The 20,099-nt window shown below is 41.2% G+C and overlaps 1 protein-coding gene across 5 annotated transcripts in view; it reads left to right on the forward strand.

Moving 5' to 3' along the window:
* Positions 1-20,099, forward strand: part of Elmod1 (ELMO domain containing 1) — a 97,008-nt gene that overhangs the window by 47,147 nt on the left and 29,762 nt on the right. For 4 of the 5 annotated variants that reach the window (XM_008829702.3, XM_008829704.3, XM_008829705.3 and 1 more), the window contains 4 exons: positions 8,772-8,917; positions 9,051-9,079; positions 9,360-9,457; positions 16,120-16,249. In XM_008829702.3, the coding sequence (XP_008827924.1) occupies positions 8,772-8,917; positions 9,051-9,079; positions 9,360-9,457; positions 16,120-16,249 (403 nt within the window). Of the gene's footprint in view, positions 1-3,611; positions 3,749-8,771; positions 8,918-9,050; positions 9,080-9,359; positions 9,458-16,119; positions 16,250-20,099 lie in introns of all 5 variants that reach the window. The other variant, XM_029561893.1, reaches the window with a different exon arrangement.

A 20,099-nucleotide genomic window follows, 5' to 3' on the forward strand; every position in this document is an offset into this window, starting at 1 on the left:
GGAGAACCAGTTTTGCCAGCAACATTTGCTGAAAATGCTGTATTTCCTCCAGTAAATGTTCATGCCTCTTTGTCAAATATCAGGTGGCTAAAATTGCAATTACTCATATTTGGGTCTTCAGTTTTGTTCCATTGGTCTATGGGTCTATTTTTGTGCCTGTACCATGTTGTTTTTATGACTATAGCTCTGTAATACAGCTTGAAATCTGGTATAGTAATGCCTCCAGCAGGGTTGTTTTGGCTATCCGAGGTCTTTTGTGCTTCCATATGAATCTTACGATAGTTTTTTCCAATTCTGTGAAAAATTCCATGGGGATTTTGATTGGCATTGCGTTGAATCTATATATGACTTTTGGTAGGATGATCATTTTCATAATATTAATTCTTCGAATCTATGAGCATGGGAGATCCTTCCATCTTCTGATGTCTTCCTCAATTTCTTTCTTTAAAGATTTACAATTTTCATTGTAGAGGTCTTTAATGTCTTTGGTCAGGTTTATTCCTATATATACATATATATATACACATACACACACACACACACACACACATACACACACATATATATCGATTTGCAGCTATTGTGAACGGGAGTATTTCCATGTGCTCTTTCTCTGATTGCTTGTTATTGGTATATAGAAAGGCTATAGACTTTTGTAGGTTAATTTTGTAATCTGCGACATTACTGAACGTGTTAATAATTTCTAGGAGTTTTTGGGTGCCACTTTAGAACGTGTTAAATTTCTAGGAGTTTTTGGGTGTAATTTTTGACATCCCTTAGATATAATATCATCTGCAAAAAGGGATAATTTGATCTCTTTTCCAATTATTACTCCTTTAATTTCCTTCTCTTGAATTATCGCTCTTACAAGAGTTTCAAGTACTATGTTAAAGAGAAGTGGGGATAGTGGACAGCCTTGTCTGGTTCCTGATTTCAATGGGAATGCTTCCAGTTTTTCTCCATTTAGAATGATGTTGGCTGTGGGTTTGTTATATATGGCTTTAATTATGTTGAGGTATGTTCCCTCCAGTCCAATTCCCTCTAGGACTTTGAACATAAATGGATGCTGAATTTTGTCAAAGGCCTTCTCTGTATCTATTGAGATGGCCATGTGGTTCTTGTCTTTGAGCTCATTTATATGAGAAGTCATGTGGTTCATTTTTATGCACTGTGGTGATTCCTACTCTATTCCTCTGTATGACTTTGTGAGTTTGCTTTTAGTTCCATGAAGTAAACAATCTTTCAGTCATCAGTGACATTTGCATTTCTCTGAACTCATTTCAAACCTCTCTCCAACTCTTCTAGGTCTTTAACTCAACAGAAAATGAGTTATTCACAACATTGATAAGCTCCTCTAACCTGGAGATTTAAATTTTTTTTAATTACAGCTGGGCATGGTGGCACATGCCTTTAATCCCAGCACTTGGGAGGCAGAGGCAGGCAGATCTCTGTGAATTCAAGGCCAGCCTGGTCTACATAGTGAGTTCCAGACCAGCTGGGGCTACAGGGAGACCTCTCTCAAAAAAAATTTATTACATACCAAATTAATAACAGACCTGTTCCTTATCTCCTACAGAAAAAGTTTAGACCTATAATGGATGCTGAGGAATTAATGTTACCCTTTGATGGCTATCTTGTATTTTTACATTTAACATGATAGTTATTTTTATATGTGTTTGTATGTGTATACATGTGTATGGGTGCATATGCATGTGTATGTGCATGTGTGTGGAGAGCAAAGGTCAATATTTGATGTCTTCAATTATTCTCTACCATTTGTTTGTCGAGACAAGGTCTCACTATACAGCTCTGGTTGGCCTGGAACTCACTATGTAGACTAGGCTGGCTTCCAGCTCACAGAGATCTGCCTCCTGAATACTGAGATGAAATCTGTAAGTTACCACCATGCCTGGCTCCGCCTTATTTTTTGTGACAAAAAATCTCTCATTGAACTTCTAGACTAACTGGAGAGCAAGCCTCAGAGATCCTCCTGTATCTGCAATCCTGGATCTGGGATCACAGGCACACAACTCCACATCTGTCTGGCTTTTTATGTGGGTGCTGGGAATTAAAATTATCTTTGTGCTTGCATAGAAAGCTCATTACCAAATGAGTCATCTTCCCAATCCCCAGTTTAAAAAATACTTTTATTTACCAATAAAAGTTTACATGTAAGATTATATTTCAAGCTGGGCATGGTGGGTGCACACCTTTAAGCCCAGCACTCAGGAGGCAGAAGCCAGATGAATTTCTGTGAGACTGAGGCAAGCCTGCTTCCAGGCCAAATGGAGCTACAGGGAAACCCTGTTTCAAAAAGAAAAAAAAATGTTTAAATGTGTTTTAAATGTCACTATATAATGTTTGCTGCTTCCCTTAGGAGTATTATACAAAGAACAAAAAACTGTGACTTTTAAAAATGAATTTTGGAAGATACGGAAGATACATGTTTTTAAGTATCCGATTTTTAATTTGAATAATGATGTCACTAATAAATTGATTTAAACATACATTTCCTTTTACCTGAATGGAAAAGGATAAGCCACTAGTTAATCTATTATTTCATTGATTCCACAAATACTGATTGTTCTCTAAACCTACAGATAAAATTTCCCTAGAGTGTAAACACAATGCCCTTCACCATAGCAACAGAATTAGAGACAGCACTAAACTATGAAAGATGTTTACTCACCAGCACCCTAAAGTCTTACTTTTCAGAAATCAGTGTACCTGGGTATAGTGGTGCACACCTTTATCTCAGCACTCAGGAGGAAGAGGCAGGTTGATCTCTGTTAAAGACCAGTCTGGTCTACATAGTAAGTTCCAGGATCAGGGTTGCATCCTGAGATCCTGTCTCAAAACTAATGAAAGAAAGAAAGAAGGAAAGAAAGAAAGAAAGAAAGAAAGAAAGAAAGAAAGAAAGAAAGAAAGAAAGAAAAGAAAGAAAGAAAGGGAGGGAGGGAGGGGAGGGAGGGAAAGGAAAGAAAGAGAGAAAGAAAAAGAAAGAAAGAGAGAGAGAGAGGGAGGGAGGGAGGGAAAGAAAGGAAAGAGAGAGAAAAAAGAAAGAAAAAAAGAAGAAAGAAAGAAAGAAAGAAAGAAAGAAAGAAAGAAAAGAAAGGAAGGGCAGTGTGGTCTCTTCAGATAAAGAATGACAGGAAAGACCATGGGACCCACACACTACCTGGTGACAGGAGCTTCAGACCTGTCCCCTATTCTATAGGAGGGAAACACTTTCCCAAAGGCCCACAGGTAGGGATTTTTGGTATGTGATTTCATATTTCCAGTTCAAATATCCAGCCCTCCAAATCTCTCTTCCCAGTAGGAAACTCATGATGGAGATATCCCCATCACTAGGCCAAACTTTTGTGACATTAATTCCCCACCAATTGCCAGTTAATTGAAGTAAGAACTTCAAAAGAGCAACTCCAAATTCTTAAAGTCATTTTAGAAGGCACATATGATGCTGTGCATGAAACATTGTGCAGGTTCCTCTTCTTTATGCCCGTTTAGATGATAAGTATTCCATTTGGCAAACTGTTATTTGAGCCAAGCACTGCTTTTTCTACTTTGGACATCTCTCTTCTCACCAAGAGTGTACTTCTTGTTTATTACAGGATTTCTTCAAGCAAGAACTGACTTTCATTAACACATTCAATGAAACTGTTCAAAAATAAGCCAGTTTTCTCTTATTATTCCAAAAGAAGACGTCAGATTCCCAAAGTTAAGATGATGGAGTAGTGTTTCAATACAGGTACCCACAGCCCTCACCCCTAGGCAAGGGGCTACATGACTCTAGCTGAATCTTCTGTTCCCTGCTGACTGCGTTCCTCTAATGAAGCGGCCTTGAGACAGGAGCTCACTTTCATTTGGTGACAGGAATATGATTTGTTTTGAATAATTTACACTGGGTGGCTATTCCAGTTCAAGCTAGAGAACAAATGTTAAATAATCAACGTGATCATAATTGCTTCATGGAATAACATTGCTGTGAACTCAGCCATAAACTCCCCTATTCAGCTTGTTACTAAACAGCAGTAACAGGAAACGCTGAAAACAGGACACGTGTAGCATCTCTTATTCAGTTAGTCTCTGTGCTTAACACAGCGTTCCTCCTCAGAAGCTGCGGCACCTCTTTCTGGAACACTCTCGGAAAGCAGAGATTAAGATTCAGAAGCAAATGCAAAAATCTGCTGCCTGTGCATGTAGTGGTTAGAAACAGAGATGATTTATGAGTATCTTCACCTTCTAGTGCCAAGGACTTAATTGTTCGTACAAAATCTAGCAGACTGTATCAGTAAGTGAATTGAGACTTTTTCATCAGAGCTGAGAACACTCAGTTTAATGTTATGAAGGAAATACAACAAATGGTGCCCCAGTTACAGCTAAGCTTTTATTCATTTGCTGATTCAGGCTGGGAGGAGAAAGGAACAGAGTTATAAGCCCCAAGCATGGTTCACTGGTGAAGGGGTGAGGGACAGAAGGACAGAGTGGCCATGTGACCGTGCAAGAGAAAGCAAACAGGGACTGTTCCACGGTGTGTTTGAAATGCCTCCTCTTAAAGAGTACAGTGGGAAGCAGAAGAACACAAAACAAAGAGGAAATAAACATACAGATAAGAAACAAACAAAGACTGGGGGTTCAGCTCAGTGGTAGAGCACTTGCCTAACAACCACAAGACCTGGAAGCAGTCCTCAGCTGGGGGGGCGGGGACAGAAACAGACATACCTTTTCCTTAGCCCCCTTCCCTCCTCTCCTTCCTAAATCAACCATGAAAAAATAATGTTCTGTTTCTTAATTTCTTCCCTTTGGGAGTAAATATTCCAGAATAATTAGGAATCTCACAAAATTTTCAATCATTTTTACTGTTCTGTTTTTGACTTTCAAATGTTTTTCCCTGAACTCTATAACTTGGTGTGCAAAGCCATGCATTTGGAAGTTTTGCTGATCTGGCCCTTCTATGATTAGAAAGGTGGAAAGTTTCTGTCATCAAAATAAGACTGTCAAAGTAGGAGGAATCTCTGAGTTTTCCCACGTCCAAACATGCCTTGCCTGGAGCTAAAACTTGCCTATGAGCTAACATCTTTTGCATCTGTCAAAAAATTGATTGATCTGTTTTTTTTTTATTTTATACCTATGAGTGTTATGCCTGCATGTATGTAAGTGCACCTGTGTCAAACAGTGCCCACAGAGGACAGAATAGGACATCAGATCCCCTGAAATTGGAGTTATGGACAGTTGTTAGCTGCCATGTGGATGCTAGGATTCAAACCCTGGTCTTCTTCAAGAACAGCCAGCACTTTTAACCGCTGAGCCATCTCTCCAGCCCCGATTTTTTTTAAAGATAGTACTTAGCATAGCACACTGTCCTTTTAACAAAATATCTGTATATGTCAGCTCATTAGAAAAATAAGGGGTAAAATAACTATCTTGGATAACAAATAACATCACCAAGCTGCCGATGTAGAGTTGGAAGAGTAAGCTGCACACAATCACCATTTTGTAATTAAAATGGGCTTTTGTCACTTGTGGTTTGCGATGCAGTGTGTGTGATTGTGGGAGAGGCCACCACAGTCTTCATAGCCTGATGAGCCCTCAGAGTGACAGACATTCCCTTCCTAGGCCCCACAGGGGATTTCTACTGTCTTTCACTACCTTTGACAGTGTAAGTGCCCTGGTGGGGAGTTAGAAAAGAGAATTGTCTGGATGTGAAACAGCCACACAGGCGTTTTCTTCCGATATACAAGACAACCAGGGAAAGGAATGATACCTGGACCATAAGTGACTCCACAGAGAGACACTGACACCTAGAATGACACTTCTGAGTCTCAAGCCACGTCTCTGTATAGGCCTGATAAGCAGTGGCTGGGGCTTTCTTTAAGCTATAACATGGCCGGTGCCTTGTACGCTAAGCAAGGTGAATATGAAGATGTCCCATGTGTTGATCTGCTTTTCTTACTGTAACGAATATCTGAGATCAACTTAAAATGAGAAGCATTATAATATGGCTCAAAATTTGGGAGGTTACTGCTGCATCCTGTTCCACTTGGCCTGTGGTGAGGCAGTATGTCAGGTTGGAGGCTCTTGGGGGGCACAAAACTGCTCACCTCATGGCCTCAGAGTAAAAGAGAAGGACAAGGACAGGGTTCCACAATCCCCTTCACAGATATACCCCATGGCCTAAAAGCTTCCCACTAGGTCCCACCTCTCAAAGATTCCATTATCTTCCTTGGAAGACCATGACTTTAACACATGGCCCTTTTGGACACATTCAAGCTCTGAAGTGCATCACTCCATAAACAGTTACCAGACACCCCTAACTCTAGGTAGATTTAGTACTAGAACTAAACCATGAGGCCTACAGACCCGACACCAAGTCTTGAAAGGTGGCTCGTTTGGACTCTGGCCCACATGGGGAGGCCATTGGCAGTGGAAAATGGGAGACGGAACAAACGTGATGGATAAGTATTATTCCTCCTAGTGATTCATGTCATTACCATTGGGCTGAAGAGCAGTTAGCAAAGACGCTCAATCTTTTTTTCTGGCATAGCTGTTAGATAGTTTGAAAATGAGGAACATTTTCCAAGAGAACAACTTGAGATTTTATAAATCTTCTCACTTGTCTAATTAAAATGTTCCACTACATTTATTTTTAGAGTAACTTTTTTTCGGCGGGGGGGAACCAGTTACCCTAAATCTTAACAGAGTTTAGAATATATTTGACTTGAACAGTTGAACATTAGGCATTATAACATAGTAAATCAAGTTTCAGCTTTCAGCAGACTGATTCTATAGTAACGTAGTAACACATAGAATATATATGTTTCCAAGGGATCATTTTATAATTTTAATTAACATTTTCATATTTCTTAAAATATGTAGTAAAAAGAAAATGTACTTAACAAAATAAAAGCTACTGGTGACTCTAGTAACTAGCAATAACATGGTTAAGTTTTCTGTTATGTAACCTGTCAGTCTTTCTTCCCTTTGTTGTATGTCTCTATTAAAATTCGTTTTAAGTGCTGGGTGTGGTGACACATGCCTTTTATCCTAGCACTTGGGAAACAGACAGAGGCAGCAAATTTCTGTGAGTCCGAGACCAGCCATAGTGAGTTACATAGTGAGTTTCAGGCCAACTAGGGCTTACACGGAGACCCTGTCTCAAAAACCAAAAAAGTGAATAAATTCACTTAAAAGGGATATTTACATCATTTCATTCATATTCATGTGAAATTGGTTCATAGTTAATAAATATCAAGGGCATTTTCATGTTACTTGCAATTTTAGGAAGTAATGGTATTGCCTGCAAAGTATTCCATTGTGTTTTCTTACCAGAGCAGCATGGTTACTGGCACTGTTCCTTCTCATTGCCTTTGTGCTTATAAGATATAAGCCCTACGCCTTTGTATGAGAATTTTTATCATTAACACACAGCTGTTGAAGACACTGGAACCAGAAAATTCAAACAAATGAATATAGCCAAGGAATTAGTTGATTTGGAGAAACAGCTCATATGGTTGAGAGTATTAGCCACTAGAATTGATATGAATGACCCTAGATCACCTTATTTCAGAACTACAGGGCATCGATGGACATTTGAGAGAAAAAAAAAATCACTTAGAAATGGCACAAGTAGGAATTAACAGAAATAATTCTGCCACTAGGAGCACAGTGTAGAGATGGGTTCATCATAAGATCTTGGGTGACAGGCTGTCTTTGACTCTAAAGCCTGAGTCATTTTGAGACCCTGACCAATACCATGAAATAGCAGGCACTTATATTTTTAAATTAAAAATCAGCATAAAAAACAAATTTATGGGGCTAGAGAGATGGCTCACTGGTTAAGAACACTGACTACTCTTGCAGAGGAATCGGGTTCAAGTCCTAGCACCCACATGGCAGCTAACAACCGTCCATAACACCAGTTCCAGGGAATCCAATACCCTCTTCTGACCTTTGCGGGCGTTGCATGACATGGATGCCCTTAGACACATGCAAGCATACAGTTATACACATAAAATAAAAATAATTTTTTTAAAAAAAAAGCAAAGAAATTTACAAGAGTCAGACACATGTGGGTAAGTGCATGCTTGGTGACAGCATGCTTCCTGACCTGCTGAGGTGTTACTGGAGTGGGTTAAGGTGTGCAGTGAAGGAAACGTTAGTAGGAGCCAAGAAAAGACTGCTATAGAGATGAAGTTTCTGAAAAGTCTGCATCAGGAACGGCTGTCATCTCGATGAAAGGGGACCAGTTCTTACTCAGCAAACTGATGAGGAAGCCTTCAGGAAGATGCCAAGGAGTCTGGGATTGGTCAGTGGGGAAGGCTGGAGCCACACAGCCAAGTCCTCCAGAAGGAGATGGGAGATGGGAAAGGATGGGAGAAAGGCAAGGGGGCAAATACAGGTAATTACTGCACGAATGATGGATGTTAGGGAAGGACTGGAAAGAAAGCAGGGGTGGTCCAAGCCCTTCAGCCCCTCCTGGCTCAGGTCGAAGGCAATATTAACACTATCATTTCCAAAACCCTTTAGACAAAGGTGGGAAAGGAGGGAATTCCAGTGCTTCACCCTGTTTGTTGGACATCAGTCTTAGTAGAAAGGAGCATTGTGGAGTTGAATAGTCATAGAAACTGTAGTTCTTAGAAGTAAACTAAGGCACACTTGCAAACACTGAAATCTAACAGCTGCTTTTTTCCGGGCGTCTTTCCTTGCTGGTGGCGGCTGCTTTCTGTTCTCTTCCAGACTATTGGAAGGGTGCTGTGTTTTGTTTCCCACAGGATGCTGATCCAGGTATGCCTGTATTTTTACTGTAAATTTTTGTGGCGCTGCCTGAAATTTGTAATGAGGAAGCTAACCGGAAGGTGTGAACTGCAAAGGATCTGTTATAACACCAAGCCCGGAGCTTCTAGAACCATGAAAATCGGTAAGCATGAAATGAAAACAAGCAAAACACAGAGGTGGTGGGGTTGAGGCTACAGTACCATATTTCAGTGAGTAATTTTCAACCATTCACCAAGCATAATTTTAAATGACATTTTTTGTTATTATGTTAACAGAAACATCACTGAGGGAGTCAAAAAGTAAGGTAAGTAAAAGTGTTTCCTGGGGGTGGGGGTGGGGGTGAGAAACTGTAACATAAGCAAAATTAAAACGTTATGTGCCTGCTTTCCATTAAATACCGTAGTTGGGAAAATGGCACTCCCCCAATTGTGAAAACATCAGAAGTATTCAAATTCAAGTAACAAAATGAGTTTGCTTTTAGCTCAGACCTTCATACAGAAGCATAAACTTGAAGCCTCTGTCCTGGGAGGTGTAGAAGCCACTGATGCTCATGAAAAGGGAATTGACTGAAACCTGTTTTCCAGCTGTTGCAGACTTCAGTGAGCGTTCACCCCGATGCTATTGAAAAGACTATCGATGACATCATGGAACTGAAAAAAATTAACCCGGACATCAATCCTCAGTAAGAATGGGTTTCGTATCTGAGAAAAACAGAACACAAATCCCGTGGCTTGTTTCATGCCTGTCTCTCACTGTTTTTTCTCTGATCCACTCTCTTCCGAACAATCACCTGCAGCGTTTTGACTCTCAGATGACAAATAAAAATGGTGCCTTTCTGTGTTTTAAATGGCAGTGACTTTACACTGCTGTTGAGTGTGCTTTGTGGTTCCATGCAATGAAGGGAAGAAAGGGGGTGAGGGCTGATATCAGAATGTGAGATCAAGGAAGCTGTTCATCAGCAGGAACTCTGAGCAATGCCTGCACTTTACATTAGCTGAACATGTTCACATCACAAATATGCCCAAGCTCATTCTGCTCCATCTAGAATATTCCTTCAGTTTGCTCATGAATATTCCCTCATGACAGGCTGATAATCTTGGAGACAGTTCCTACCTGCTCTTCAAGAAGACAGGCATGCATGCGTGGGAGGAAGAGATGGTTTTTATATGAATACTTTAGAACTTTTATAATTTATTCTCATCTTGGGAGTATTAAAATGCATTTGGCAGTGTTCATGACATTTAAAATTAGCTTTGGATTTTCCACTGGCTGCAGCAAATTTTCAGTAAAATTTGGGGCTAAGGAATTTGGGTAGAATAAATTCTAAATGCAGGTATATTTAGAGACAGTTTTAGGTTGGTAACAATCAAACTGTCTTTTAGATCTACATGCATAAGAACTTTAGATGTTATCTCTGAGAAAGCTTGTGAATTACCAAAGACAGGGAGCTGGAATTGGAGAGAATTTCAGAGTGTGCTTGGCACTGGCCTGTCTCTTGGTCTATCTGTCCAGGGGCTCATCACAAAAACTCCATTTCTACCCGTCCCTACAGCATTTTTCTATAGTCTCTTCAGCTAGTAAGTTATACCTTTTCCTTACTCAGCCATTAAGGTTGATTTAATCGTGTAGTAAATGTAGTTTTCAAATCTTCTGACATGGGCTGGAGAGATGGCTCAGTGGTTTAGAGCACTTACTGTTCTTGCAGCTGACCTAGCACCACATGGTGGCTCACAAATGCCTGTTATTCAGTCAAGGCATAGTGAGTTCCAGGCCAGCCAAGGCTACAGGGAGACCTGTCTCAAAAAGACCAAAACAAAGCCGAGCGTGGTAGCCCGCGCCTTTAATCCCAGCACTTGGGAGGCAGAGGCAGGCGGATCTCTGTGAGTTCAAGGCCAGCCTGGTCTACATAGTAAATTCCAGGCCAGCTGAGGCTAGAGGGAGACCCTGTCTCCAAAAAAAAAAAAGCCTGTAGTTCCGGGGAGTCTGACAGGGGTCTGACACCCTCTTTTGGTCTCCATAGGCATTTGTACACACATAGTGCATTTAAATCCAGTAGACACACACATAAATAAAAATAAATGAATAAATCTTTATAAAAATAAAAATTTAAGAACTCTTCTGCCATGTACTCTAGTCCTCAGGGAAAATATGAGGCAGAAATTCATTTAAAACCAATTGAACCCAAAGCTTAAGACTATCATGAGATATGAGGGATATGTTAGTCCTAGAATTGTATTTAGAGATGGTATCAGCTAGAACAGCAAATCCCTTCACCTTTTCTGTATCCGTTCTATGAAGACTGTGTAAGTGGAACCTTAACACATTCCCTTACTGTGATTGTATATGGCTGCAGTCCCAAAGCTTTGAAGGCTGAGGTAGGAAGAGTGTGAATGTGAGTTCTAGGTCAACCTGGGCTGCATAACAGCGAGACTCTGACTCAAGAAAAGGGGCATTTACAGGGGGGAGGCAGAGGCAGGTGGAGCTCTATGAGTTTGAGGCCAACTTGATCTACATGGCAAGTTCTAGGCCAATCAGGGCTACACAGTGAGACCCTGTCTAGAAAGGAAGGGAGAGAGGAGCAAGGGAAGGAGGTAAGTAAAGAAGGAAGGAAAAGAAAAACAGAGGCATTTATTTGCTTTGAAGTTTTTTTGCCTTTAGAAAAAAGTATAGATAGAGCTGAGCTGGGTGTGGTGGCACACACCTTTAATCCCAGCACTCAGGAGGCAGAGGAAAGTGAAGCTCTGTGAGTTCAAGGCCAGCCTTGTCTACAGAGTGAGTCCAGGCCAGCTGGGCTACAGGGAGACCCTATCTCAAAAACACCACACACACGCATACACACACACACACACACACACACACACACACACAAAGTATAGATAGTAGGTAATTTGTTGTTGTTGTTGTTTGGTTGTTTTGTTTTGTTTTCAACATTTCAATTTGGATTTTATTGCCTTTCTCCTCAAACTATTAACAAAACTTGTCATAAAAAATTAGATATTTTAACTAGGCATGGTGTCACATGCCTGTAATCCCAGCACTTGAGAAGTGGAAGCAAGAGGATCAGGAGTTCAAAGTCTTCCACTGCTACATTGTGAATTCAAGGCCAAACTACATGAGATCCCATCTCAAAAAAAAAAAAACCAAAAAATTTTATTCCAAGTAAACAAAGAAATGTGAAGTTAGATATGGAGAAAGCATTTTAAAGGTGTTAAGTTGTTTCTACTGTTAACCTGTTTTTATGTATTCACCTTTTTTCAAAAGCTACTTAACGGTAGAACTAAAATTGCTACAGAAAAAAAAAATTCACATTCCAGTTCTCGCCTCTCATATCTTCCAATTTTTTTCTTTCCCTCAAAACGCACTGTTAGGCCAGGCATTGTGGTTCATGCCTGGAATCCCAGCACTCAGGAGGTAGAAGCAGGCAGATCTCTTTGAGATTGAGGTCAACCTGGTCAAGCAAGTTGCAGGCTAGCTGGGGCTGCAGGGAGACTGTGTCTCAAAAAAAACAAAGCAAATAGGGCCAGCAAAATGGCTCATCAGATCAGCAGATAAAGGCATTTGCTATCAAGTCTGATGACCAGAGTTCAAGTCCCAGGACCCTCATGGTGGAAGGAGAGAACCCACTTGTGCAAGCTGTCTTTTGACCTTCATACTTGAACCGTGGGCACATGTGTGCATGCATGCACACATACACACACCCCAATTGTTATTATGTTAAAGCTGTAATGAAATACTTCTTCTAAAAAATAATAAATAAATAAATAAATAAATAAAATAAATTTTTTTAGAAAAAAAATGTTAACAGCTGCTCACAGAAATGTTCCCTTTACCACTTCTGCACCAGCCACTGACCCACTTGTGCAAGCTGTCTTTTGACCTTCATACTTGAACCGTGGGCACATGTGTGCATGCATGCACACATACACACACCCCAATTGTTATTATGTTAAAGCTGTAATGAAATACTTCTTCTAAAAAATAATAAATAAATAAATAAATAAAATAAATTGTGAGGAAACCACCCAGTTTAAAAAAATTTTTTTTTTAATTTTAAAAAACAAAGTATCTCTCATCTCAGTTCTGCATTGACCCTCTGGGTGGCTTGTGCCATTGGGCCTTTCCTACGTTTAAATATTTAATTTTGTAGGTTTAGTGCCATGATAACAAATAATCTAAAGTTCATTTAGTTAAACACAGTTTTATTTAGGTTTAGTATTCCTAAGTTGTCTGACACTTTCCTAAAAGTCTGAAGTAGATATGTAATACTAAGACCTTTCCCACCCCATGAAGATGATGATGTCACAGACACTGTTTCTCTAAAGACCATCTTCAACCTTCACAAAAGAAATGCTTAGAACGAGTGATGAAGGAGGGGCAGAACATACTGGAGAGCGTCACAGACATTGCTGATGTTCTGCCATTTTGAGCAAGAAATGGCGTGTGGCTGGAGAATTTAGCAGGATAAAAATGAACATGAAATACTGACTCAGCTGGAGAGACAGCTCAGCGGTACACGCTGTTCTTCCAGAGGACCCGAGTTTAATTCTCAGCACCCAATAGGGTAGCTCACAACCACCTGTAACCTTAGCACTGCACTCACCTGCACAAACCCAGATACATGTACACATAGTTTTAAAATAATAGGGGCTGGAGAGATGGCTCAGCAGTTAAGAGCACTGGCTGCTCTTGCAGAGGACCTGGGATCAGCTCTCAGCACCCACATGGTGTTTAACAACTTTAGCTCCAGTTCTGGGGGATCTGATGCCCTCTTCTGACCTCTGTGGGCATTGCATGATATGGATGCAATTACATGCATACAGGCAATACACTTATACACATAAAAATAAATATTTAAAATAAATAATAAAAGAAAAATATTTTTTAGATACTCTCAAGGGTCAGCAAGATGACTCAGCAGATAAGAATGCTTGCCACCAAGTCTGAAGACCAGAGTTCAATCCCTGGGACCCATATAGTAGAAGGAGAGAACCTACTCCTGCAAGTGGTCCTCTGACTTCGACACACATCCCCCCCACCACCAAATAAATAAATATATAGAAATGCTATCAAATTAGTACAGGCAGGATAAAAGAATCTTCTTGTTTTGTGTTCTTTCTGAGACAGTGTCTCATGTAACCCAGGCTGACTTAGAACTTACTATGTAGCTGAAACTGGCTTTGAACTTCTGATCCTGCTGGGATTTCAGGCATGCACAACCACACCTGACTAGACAGTAGTTTGTATGCAGAACAAATCTTGGTGGTTAGTTACCTGCTTGTAATATTACTTAAATGCTTAGAAAGATCCTATTTTATAGATTGTAGGCAAGGAAACCAGTGTCTGATCTCAGGATGTGAGATCCCTCCTCTGCTTCCCAGTTTCCTGTTCTGGCAATGTGGTTAAGGGACTTGTGATAAAATGTGTGCACCGAGTGTTGCATGAGCACCATCCTACATCAGACCAATGGCCCATGTTCTAGTTGCTGTCTATTGCTGTGATAAAAACACTGATCAAAATCAACTTGGGGAAGGGTTTGTTTTTAGATTATATCTGCTAGGTCACAGTTCAGCACTGAGGGACGCTAGGGCAGGAATCTGAGAGCAGGAACTGAAGCGCAGACCATGGAGGAAAACTGCTCACTGCCGTGCTCCCCTTGCTGGTGCTCAGCCTACTTTCTTATACAGCACAGGACCGCATGCCCAGGGGTGGCACCACCCACAGTGGGCTCGACCCTCCCACATCCCTCAACAATCAAGAAAATGCCCCACAGACATGGCCACAGGCCAATCCAATGGAGGAAATTCCTCAGTTGAGGTTCCCGCCACCTCCACCCAGGTGTGTCAAGTTGACAACTGAGGCTAACACAGCCCATGAGAGGAAATTGAAGGAATGGGTTTTGGGGTGTTTTGTTTTGTTTTGCTCTTTTGTATGTATGTAACCTTGGAAATGAGACTAGAAAAATCGCTGTCTTAAAATAAGCAAGGCTGGCAGGGGAATAGAGACAAATTTGTTCAGAGGACTGCATTTGAGCCACTTGGTAATAAGCAAAGCAGATTTTGTTTCAACCTGAGTGTTCAAATGAGTAGATAGACGGTGGGAAGATGAGGGGCAGTCTTACAAAGTTGAGACTTCTCAGGCATTGCCGCATCTGTTGACTGCTCACTGTCACACAGAAGTGGTTTTCTGCTGTGGCTACTGGCGATGGTGAGGGTGATGTGGATACTGCTGCTGTTTCCTTTATTTCTTGACATGTTTCTTGTCCTAAAAGCTCTGAGGGTGCTCACATTCGTTCTCTCTCTCTCTCTCATCTCCCCCCCCATACACAGCCCTTTGAAGTGATTCTAATATAGTCACCTTCAGAGCCTAAATGATCCCCAAGAATCTATCGCCACCTGTATTTTCACATTCTACTGTCAAGTTACCTTCTTGAAGTTCTCCCTTGTTTTTTAAGTCAAACAGTTGCAGTTTAGCTTAAGAAAAAAAAAGAGGGAGAAATTTTTGACAAGGTTAACAACTATTCTTGTGAAGCTTCAGTAAGAATCATTTCTGTCCTGGCATGATAGCTCCGCTTATTATCCTAGGTCTTAGGAGGCTGAGTGAGGCAGGGGATTGCCATTAATTGGAGGCCAGCCTGGGCTGTATAGTGAATTCTAGGCCAGTCTAGACTGCAGTATGAGACCCTATCTCAAAAAAAAAAAAAAAAAAAAAAAAAAAAAAAAAAAAATGACCCTATCCAAAAAAAAAAAAAAAAAAAGAAAAAGAAAAAGAAAACAAGGGACTGGAGAGATGGCTCAGAGTTAAGAATACTTTGCTGTTCTTCCAGAGGACCTGGGTTAAATTTCTAGCACCCACATGGCAGCTAACAACTGTCCATAACTCCAGTTCCAGGGAATCTGACACCCTCTTCTGGCCAAGTTTTGCATAACACGGGTGTGCTTGCAGGCAAAACACCCATACACATAAAAATAATATTTTTTAAAAACCTGATGGCTCAGAGTTAAGAATACTTTGCTGTTCTTCCAGAGGACCTGGGTTAAATTTCTAGCACCCACATGGCAGCTAACAACTGTCCATAACTCCAGTTCCAGGGAATCTGACACCCTCTTCTGGCCAAGTTTTGCATAACACGGGTGTGCTTGCAGGCAAAACACCCATACACATAAAAATAATATTTTTTAAAAACCTAACAAAAAAAACGGAGGGAGGGAGGAGGAGAATGGTTGAGTAATTTCCTGAATATTATCCACATGAAAAGCTTACATTAAAAGTTCTACCATGTGATTACCAAGTGGTCTTGATATAAGTGGTCTGTTTTTCCTGACTTGTGCTTCCTCTAAACCTTAGGTTGGGAATCTCGCTGCAGGCTTGCCTTCTGCAGATTGTGGGCTACAGAAACCTTATCGCAGATGTGGAAAAACTGCGTAGAGAACCGTACGATTCTGACAATCCCCAGCATGAAGAAATGCTTTTGAAGGTGAGTCCTTCCCTAAGCCAGCTCACGTCTGCCAAGCACCTGGGCCAGGCATTAATCTGGGCATTGAGGAGATGAAGATGGATAAGAGGGCACTGTGACAGGCTGTTGAGGTGGGGTTTTCCTGCTGGTTTATGGAATGGATGTAAACTTTTCATCAGAAAATTCATATGAGAAATTAGCTTTAAAGCCGGTTGACTTTTCTAATCAGGGAAAGACGTCAGAGATTTCAAGGGGTAGAGGAGGGGCTCACGTGTGGCTCAAGTTTGGATTGTTTCACCTGTGTTGAAAGCCAATAGGCAAAAGTATTTGTCAGAGTGTCCTGGGATTTTTATTTCTGACTTTTAATACACATCAAAGACAAGGAGTTGGTTTCTGCCTCAACAATAGCCTCTAGGGAAATTACCAACATCCTAATGCTGATTATTTATTCATGCAACTTGGAGAACATCCAAAGAAGAGGTAAAGGTATATTAAAGCTGTCAGAAAAATAATACGGAATTATAAATACTCCCTGCTGTCAACAACAAACCTTGAAAATCTTAGAAGATCTGACATTGCATCATCAAACGTCAATAAAACTTTTTCTCAAAATGAAAGATCAAAGAATAAAATTCAGATCAACCTTTAGAACTACTTATTTGAAATATTTCAGACATTCACTTTGAAAACAGACTCCCTTAGGATTACAGTGCTTCTCTGCCTCCTCCTAAAATTCAGAAAGGCAGTGACAAAACCAGGAGTGGGCAGAGAGTTGGCTCAGTGGTTCAGAGCGCTCACTGCTCTTGCAAAGGACCCCAGTTCAGTTCCCAGCATCCATGTCAAACAGCTCACAATAGCTGGTAACTCCAGCTCCAGAGGACCCAACCCCCTCTTCTAGCCTCCTCGGGCACCTGCACACACATGCACACCTGCACACACGTGCACACCTACATACACAAACACAAATACACATGATTAAAATAAAACATTTTTTTTCAGTTTGGAGGAAACATTTGTTTATCTGCCTTACCTTTGTTGAAAAATGTCAATAGACAGTGTAATATTTTAATGCGTCTTGTGTTTTGTGTGAAAGAGCATGCGTTTTTGTGTGTGTAAGCACAAGCTGATGATTCATTTGTCTCTACTAATTAATGCTGCACCTGAGGTGAATCATTAAAAGCTGAAGAAGCCTCATCCTTGGCAATGGCTTTCCTTCTCTTTCTCTCCTACTTAATTTTAGCTAGCCTGCTGGCTGAGTTCTATCTCTCCCTAGTGCTTTGTTTTTCCTGGTCTTTCTCCGATGGAGGTGGTCAAGCTCCAAACTGACCTAACAGATGGGGTCAAAGTGAATGAGACAAAACGAGTTGGCGTAATGAACAGACTGATCATAAGTGTCTGAAAAGCATTACAATAGCTGAGGTGAACTCAAAATTACATAGTGATATTTGGGTGTCTGCTATGCAGCTGATCTGGTGTGTGTGCTGGGAAACAGTAGGTTTCCAATAAGTGTGAGTGTTCTAGTTTGCCTTCAATTGTTGTAACAAAACACTCTAACCAATACTAACTTGTGAAAGAAAGGGTTAATTTGGCTTACATCTCCCGAATCACATTTCCTCACGAGGGAGCCCATGGAAGGAACTCAGGCAGGAACCTGGAGGCAGGAGCTGGAGCACAAGCCATGGAGGATTGATGCTTACTGACTTGCTCCCTGGCCCCTGCTCAACCCTCTTCTTTATACAACACAGGCCCACCTGTCCAGGGGTGGCACTGCCCACAGTGGGCTGGGTCCTCCCACATCACTCCACAATCAAGAAAATACCCCACAGACATGACCATAGGTGAGTCCAATGGAAGAAATCCCCCAATTGAGGCTCCCTCTACCCAGGTGTGTCAAGTTGACAGCCAAAGCTATCTTGCATAATGGGAAAATGCTTGACTTAGAACTTTATGAGGGCAGTCGGGATGGTTCACTGGAGGAGCCCGCCAACAGCCCTGAGGACCTGAGTTCAATTCCCAGAACCCACATGGTAGAAGGAGAAAGTCAACCTCTGAAAGTTATCTTCTGACCCCCCCACACAAATAACTAAATAAATAAACGTAATAAAACATTTCATTTTTTAAAAAGAACTTTTATGATATGACTTTTATCAGACTTTTATTCGAGTATATGCACATTATCCTTTAGTTGTCACAGCTAAAGAGGCAAGGTAATGCTTGTTTTCTTTGAGATGCTAGAAAGCTATAATCATTTTAGTTCAGATCCTGACTTACTAGAGTAATTGACAAACCCAAAACTGCTTACTACTGAGCTTGTCACTTTTTTGCTTTTTATTGTTTTGTAACAGGGTCTCACCATGTTATTGCAAGCAGGCCTTGAACTCATTATGCAGCCTAATCTGTCCTTGAACTAGTGGTGATCCTCCCACCTCAGCTTCCCAAGTGCTGAGATTACAGGCATAAGCGACTGTGCCTGACTCTCAGTCAGGTACTTTGAGGACAGGTATTTATCGTCTGCCCTGTGCAGGTAGTTTGCAACCTAATCAGTACATAGTCTGCATTTCTTATTTATAGAAATTCCTAATTCTTCTCTGTAGGGCACACCAAAATATGTCTCTGGTAGGCCTGTGCCCACTCCCTTATTCTGGCCTCCATTACCAGCTTGGATATTACAGTCTTTTAATGCTGTGCCTAACCATTAGACTCTTCCCTTCCATCTTTTAAAATAAGACCAGAGAGGTTTTATGAGACACAGATCTCATTCCTTACATTGAAATTTTCAAGGTGGGCACATGCCTATAATCCCAGCACCAGGGAGATGAGGTAGGACAATTAGGGCTTAGAGGCCAGCCTGGACTATATTGTAAGACCTGGTTTCAAACAAAACACAAAACAAAACATTTTCAAGCTTCCTACATGCTATAGTAGAAAGCCCATGTAGCTTGGCACTGCACTTTGGCCTCTCTCATATATCTCTCTCAGCTCCATTTCCTGCACCCCTCATCCATTGCCACAGAGCATTGACATCCCATGTGTCAAGGAACTTGCTCATGCTACCCCTTCTCTTACCTGTTTGTAAGAGTGAGACCACTGAGGACAAGTCAGCCTTTCAGGTTGCAACAGCAAGAGGTTTATTTGATACACAGGTACCTGTGGGCACAGAGTCTCTTCGGAGGACTTGCGCACCCCAGGTTGGGGTTTGGCAGTTTTTATAGAGCAGAAGCAGGGTACAGAAGCAGAAGAGCAGTTATTGGTTAATTATGCAGAGATAAGGGTCGGGGCTAAGGGGAAGTGTGATTGCTAAATGGGAGGTGACCTCAGAGGCACAGATGTTTTTCCCTTGATTTCCTGGTATCGGGCCCTCAGGGTGGTCAGGAGTTCTACCCGTAACCCGTAAAACTGGCTTGATCTGTGAAGATTGACCGGAGCCTGCCCGTCTTGCAGCCTTTTGATAAGGCTGGTACTGGTTTTTGTCAATTTTAAACATGTGGGCTCATGAGTACTCATGGCGCCTAGTCTTTTTTCATTCCTCCCTTTTTCTATGGACATATGAGTGGAATCTTTCACTCATCATAATATATCTGGATCCTGGGTCCTCAATGCCTGGTACTGGCTGGTGAGGACTAGTGCCTGAACTACAGACAGCCGATCCTTAACGAATTGGACTAGCCGATTAAGTATGCAGGGCCCCAAGGTTAAGATTAAAAACAGGAGGACTAGAGGGCCTGCTAAGGAAGATATCAGAGTGGTAAACCAGGGGGACTGATCGTATAGCCCCTCAAACCAACCTTTTTTAGATTCAAAGTTACGTTTTCTTTCTTCTAGTCTTTCTTTTAGTTTATCTAGAGTCTGAGTCACCACTCCTGTTTGGTCC

Source organism: Nannospalax galili, unplaced genomic scaffold, assembly GCF_000622305.1.
Source record: "Nannospalax galili isolate Female #2095 unplaced genomic scaffold, S.galili_v1.0 scaffold854, whole genome shotgun sequence".
NCBI lineage: Eukaryota > Metazoa > Chordata > Mammalia > Rodentia > Spalacidae > Nannospalax > Nannospalax galili.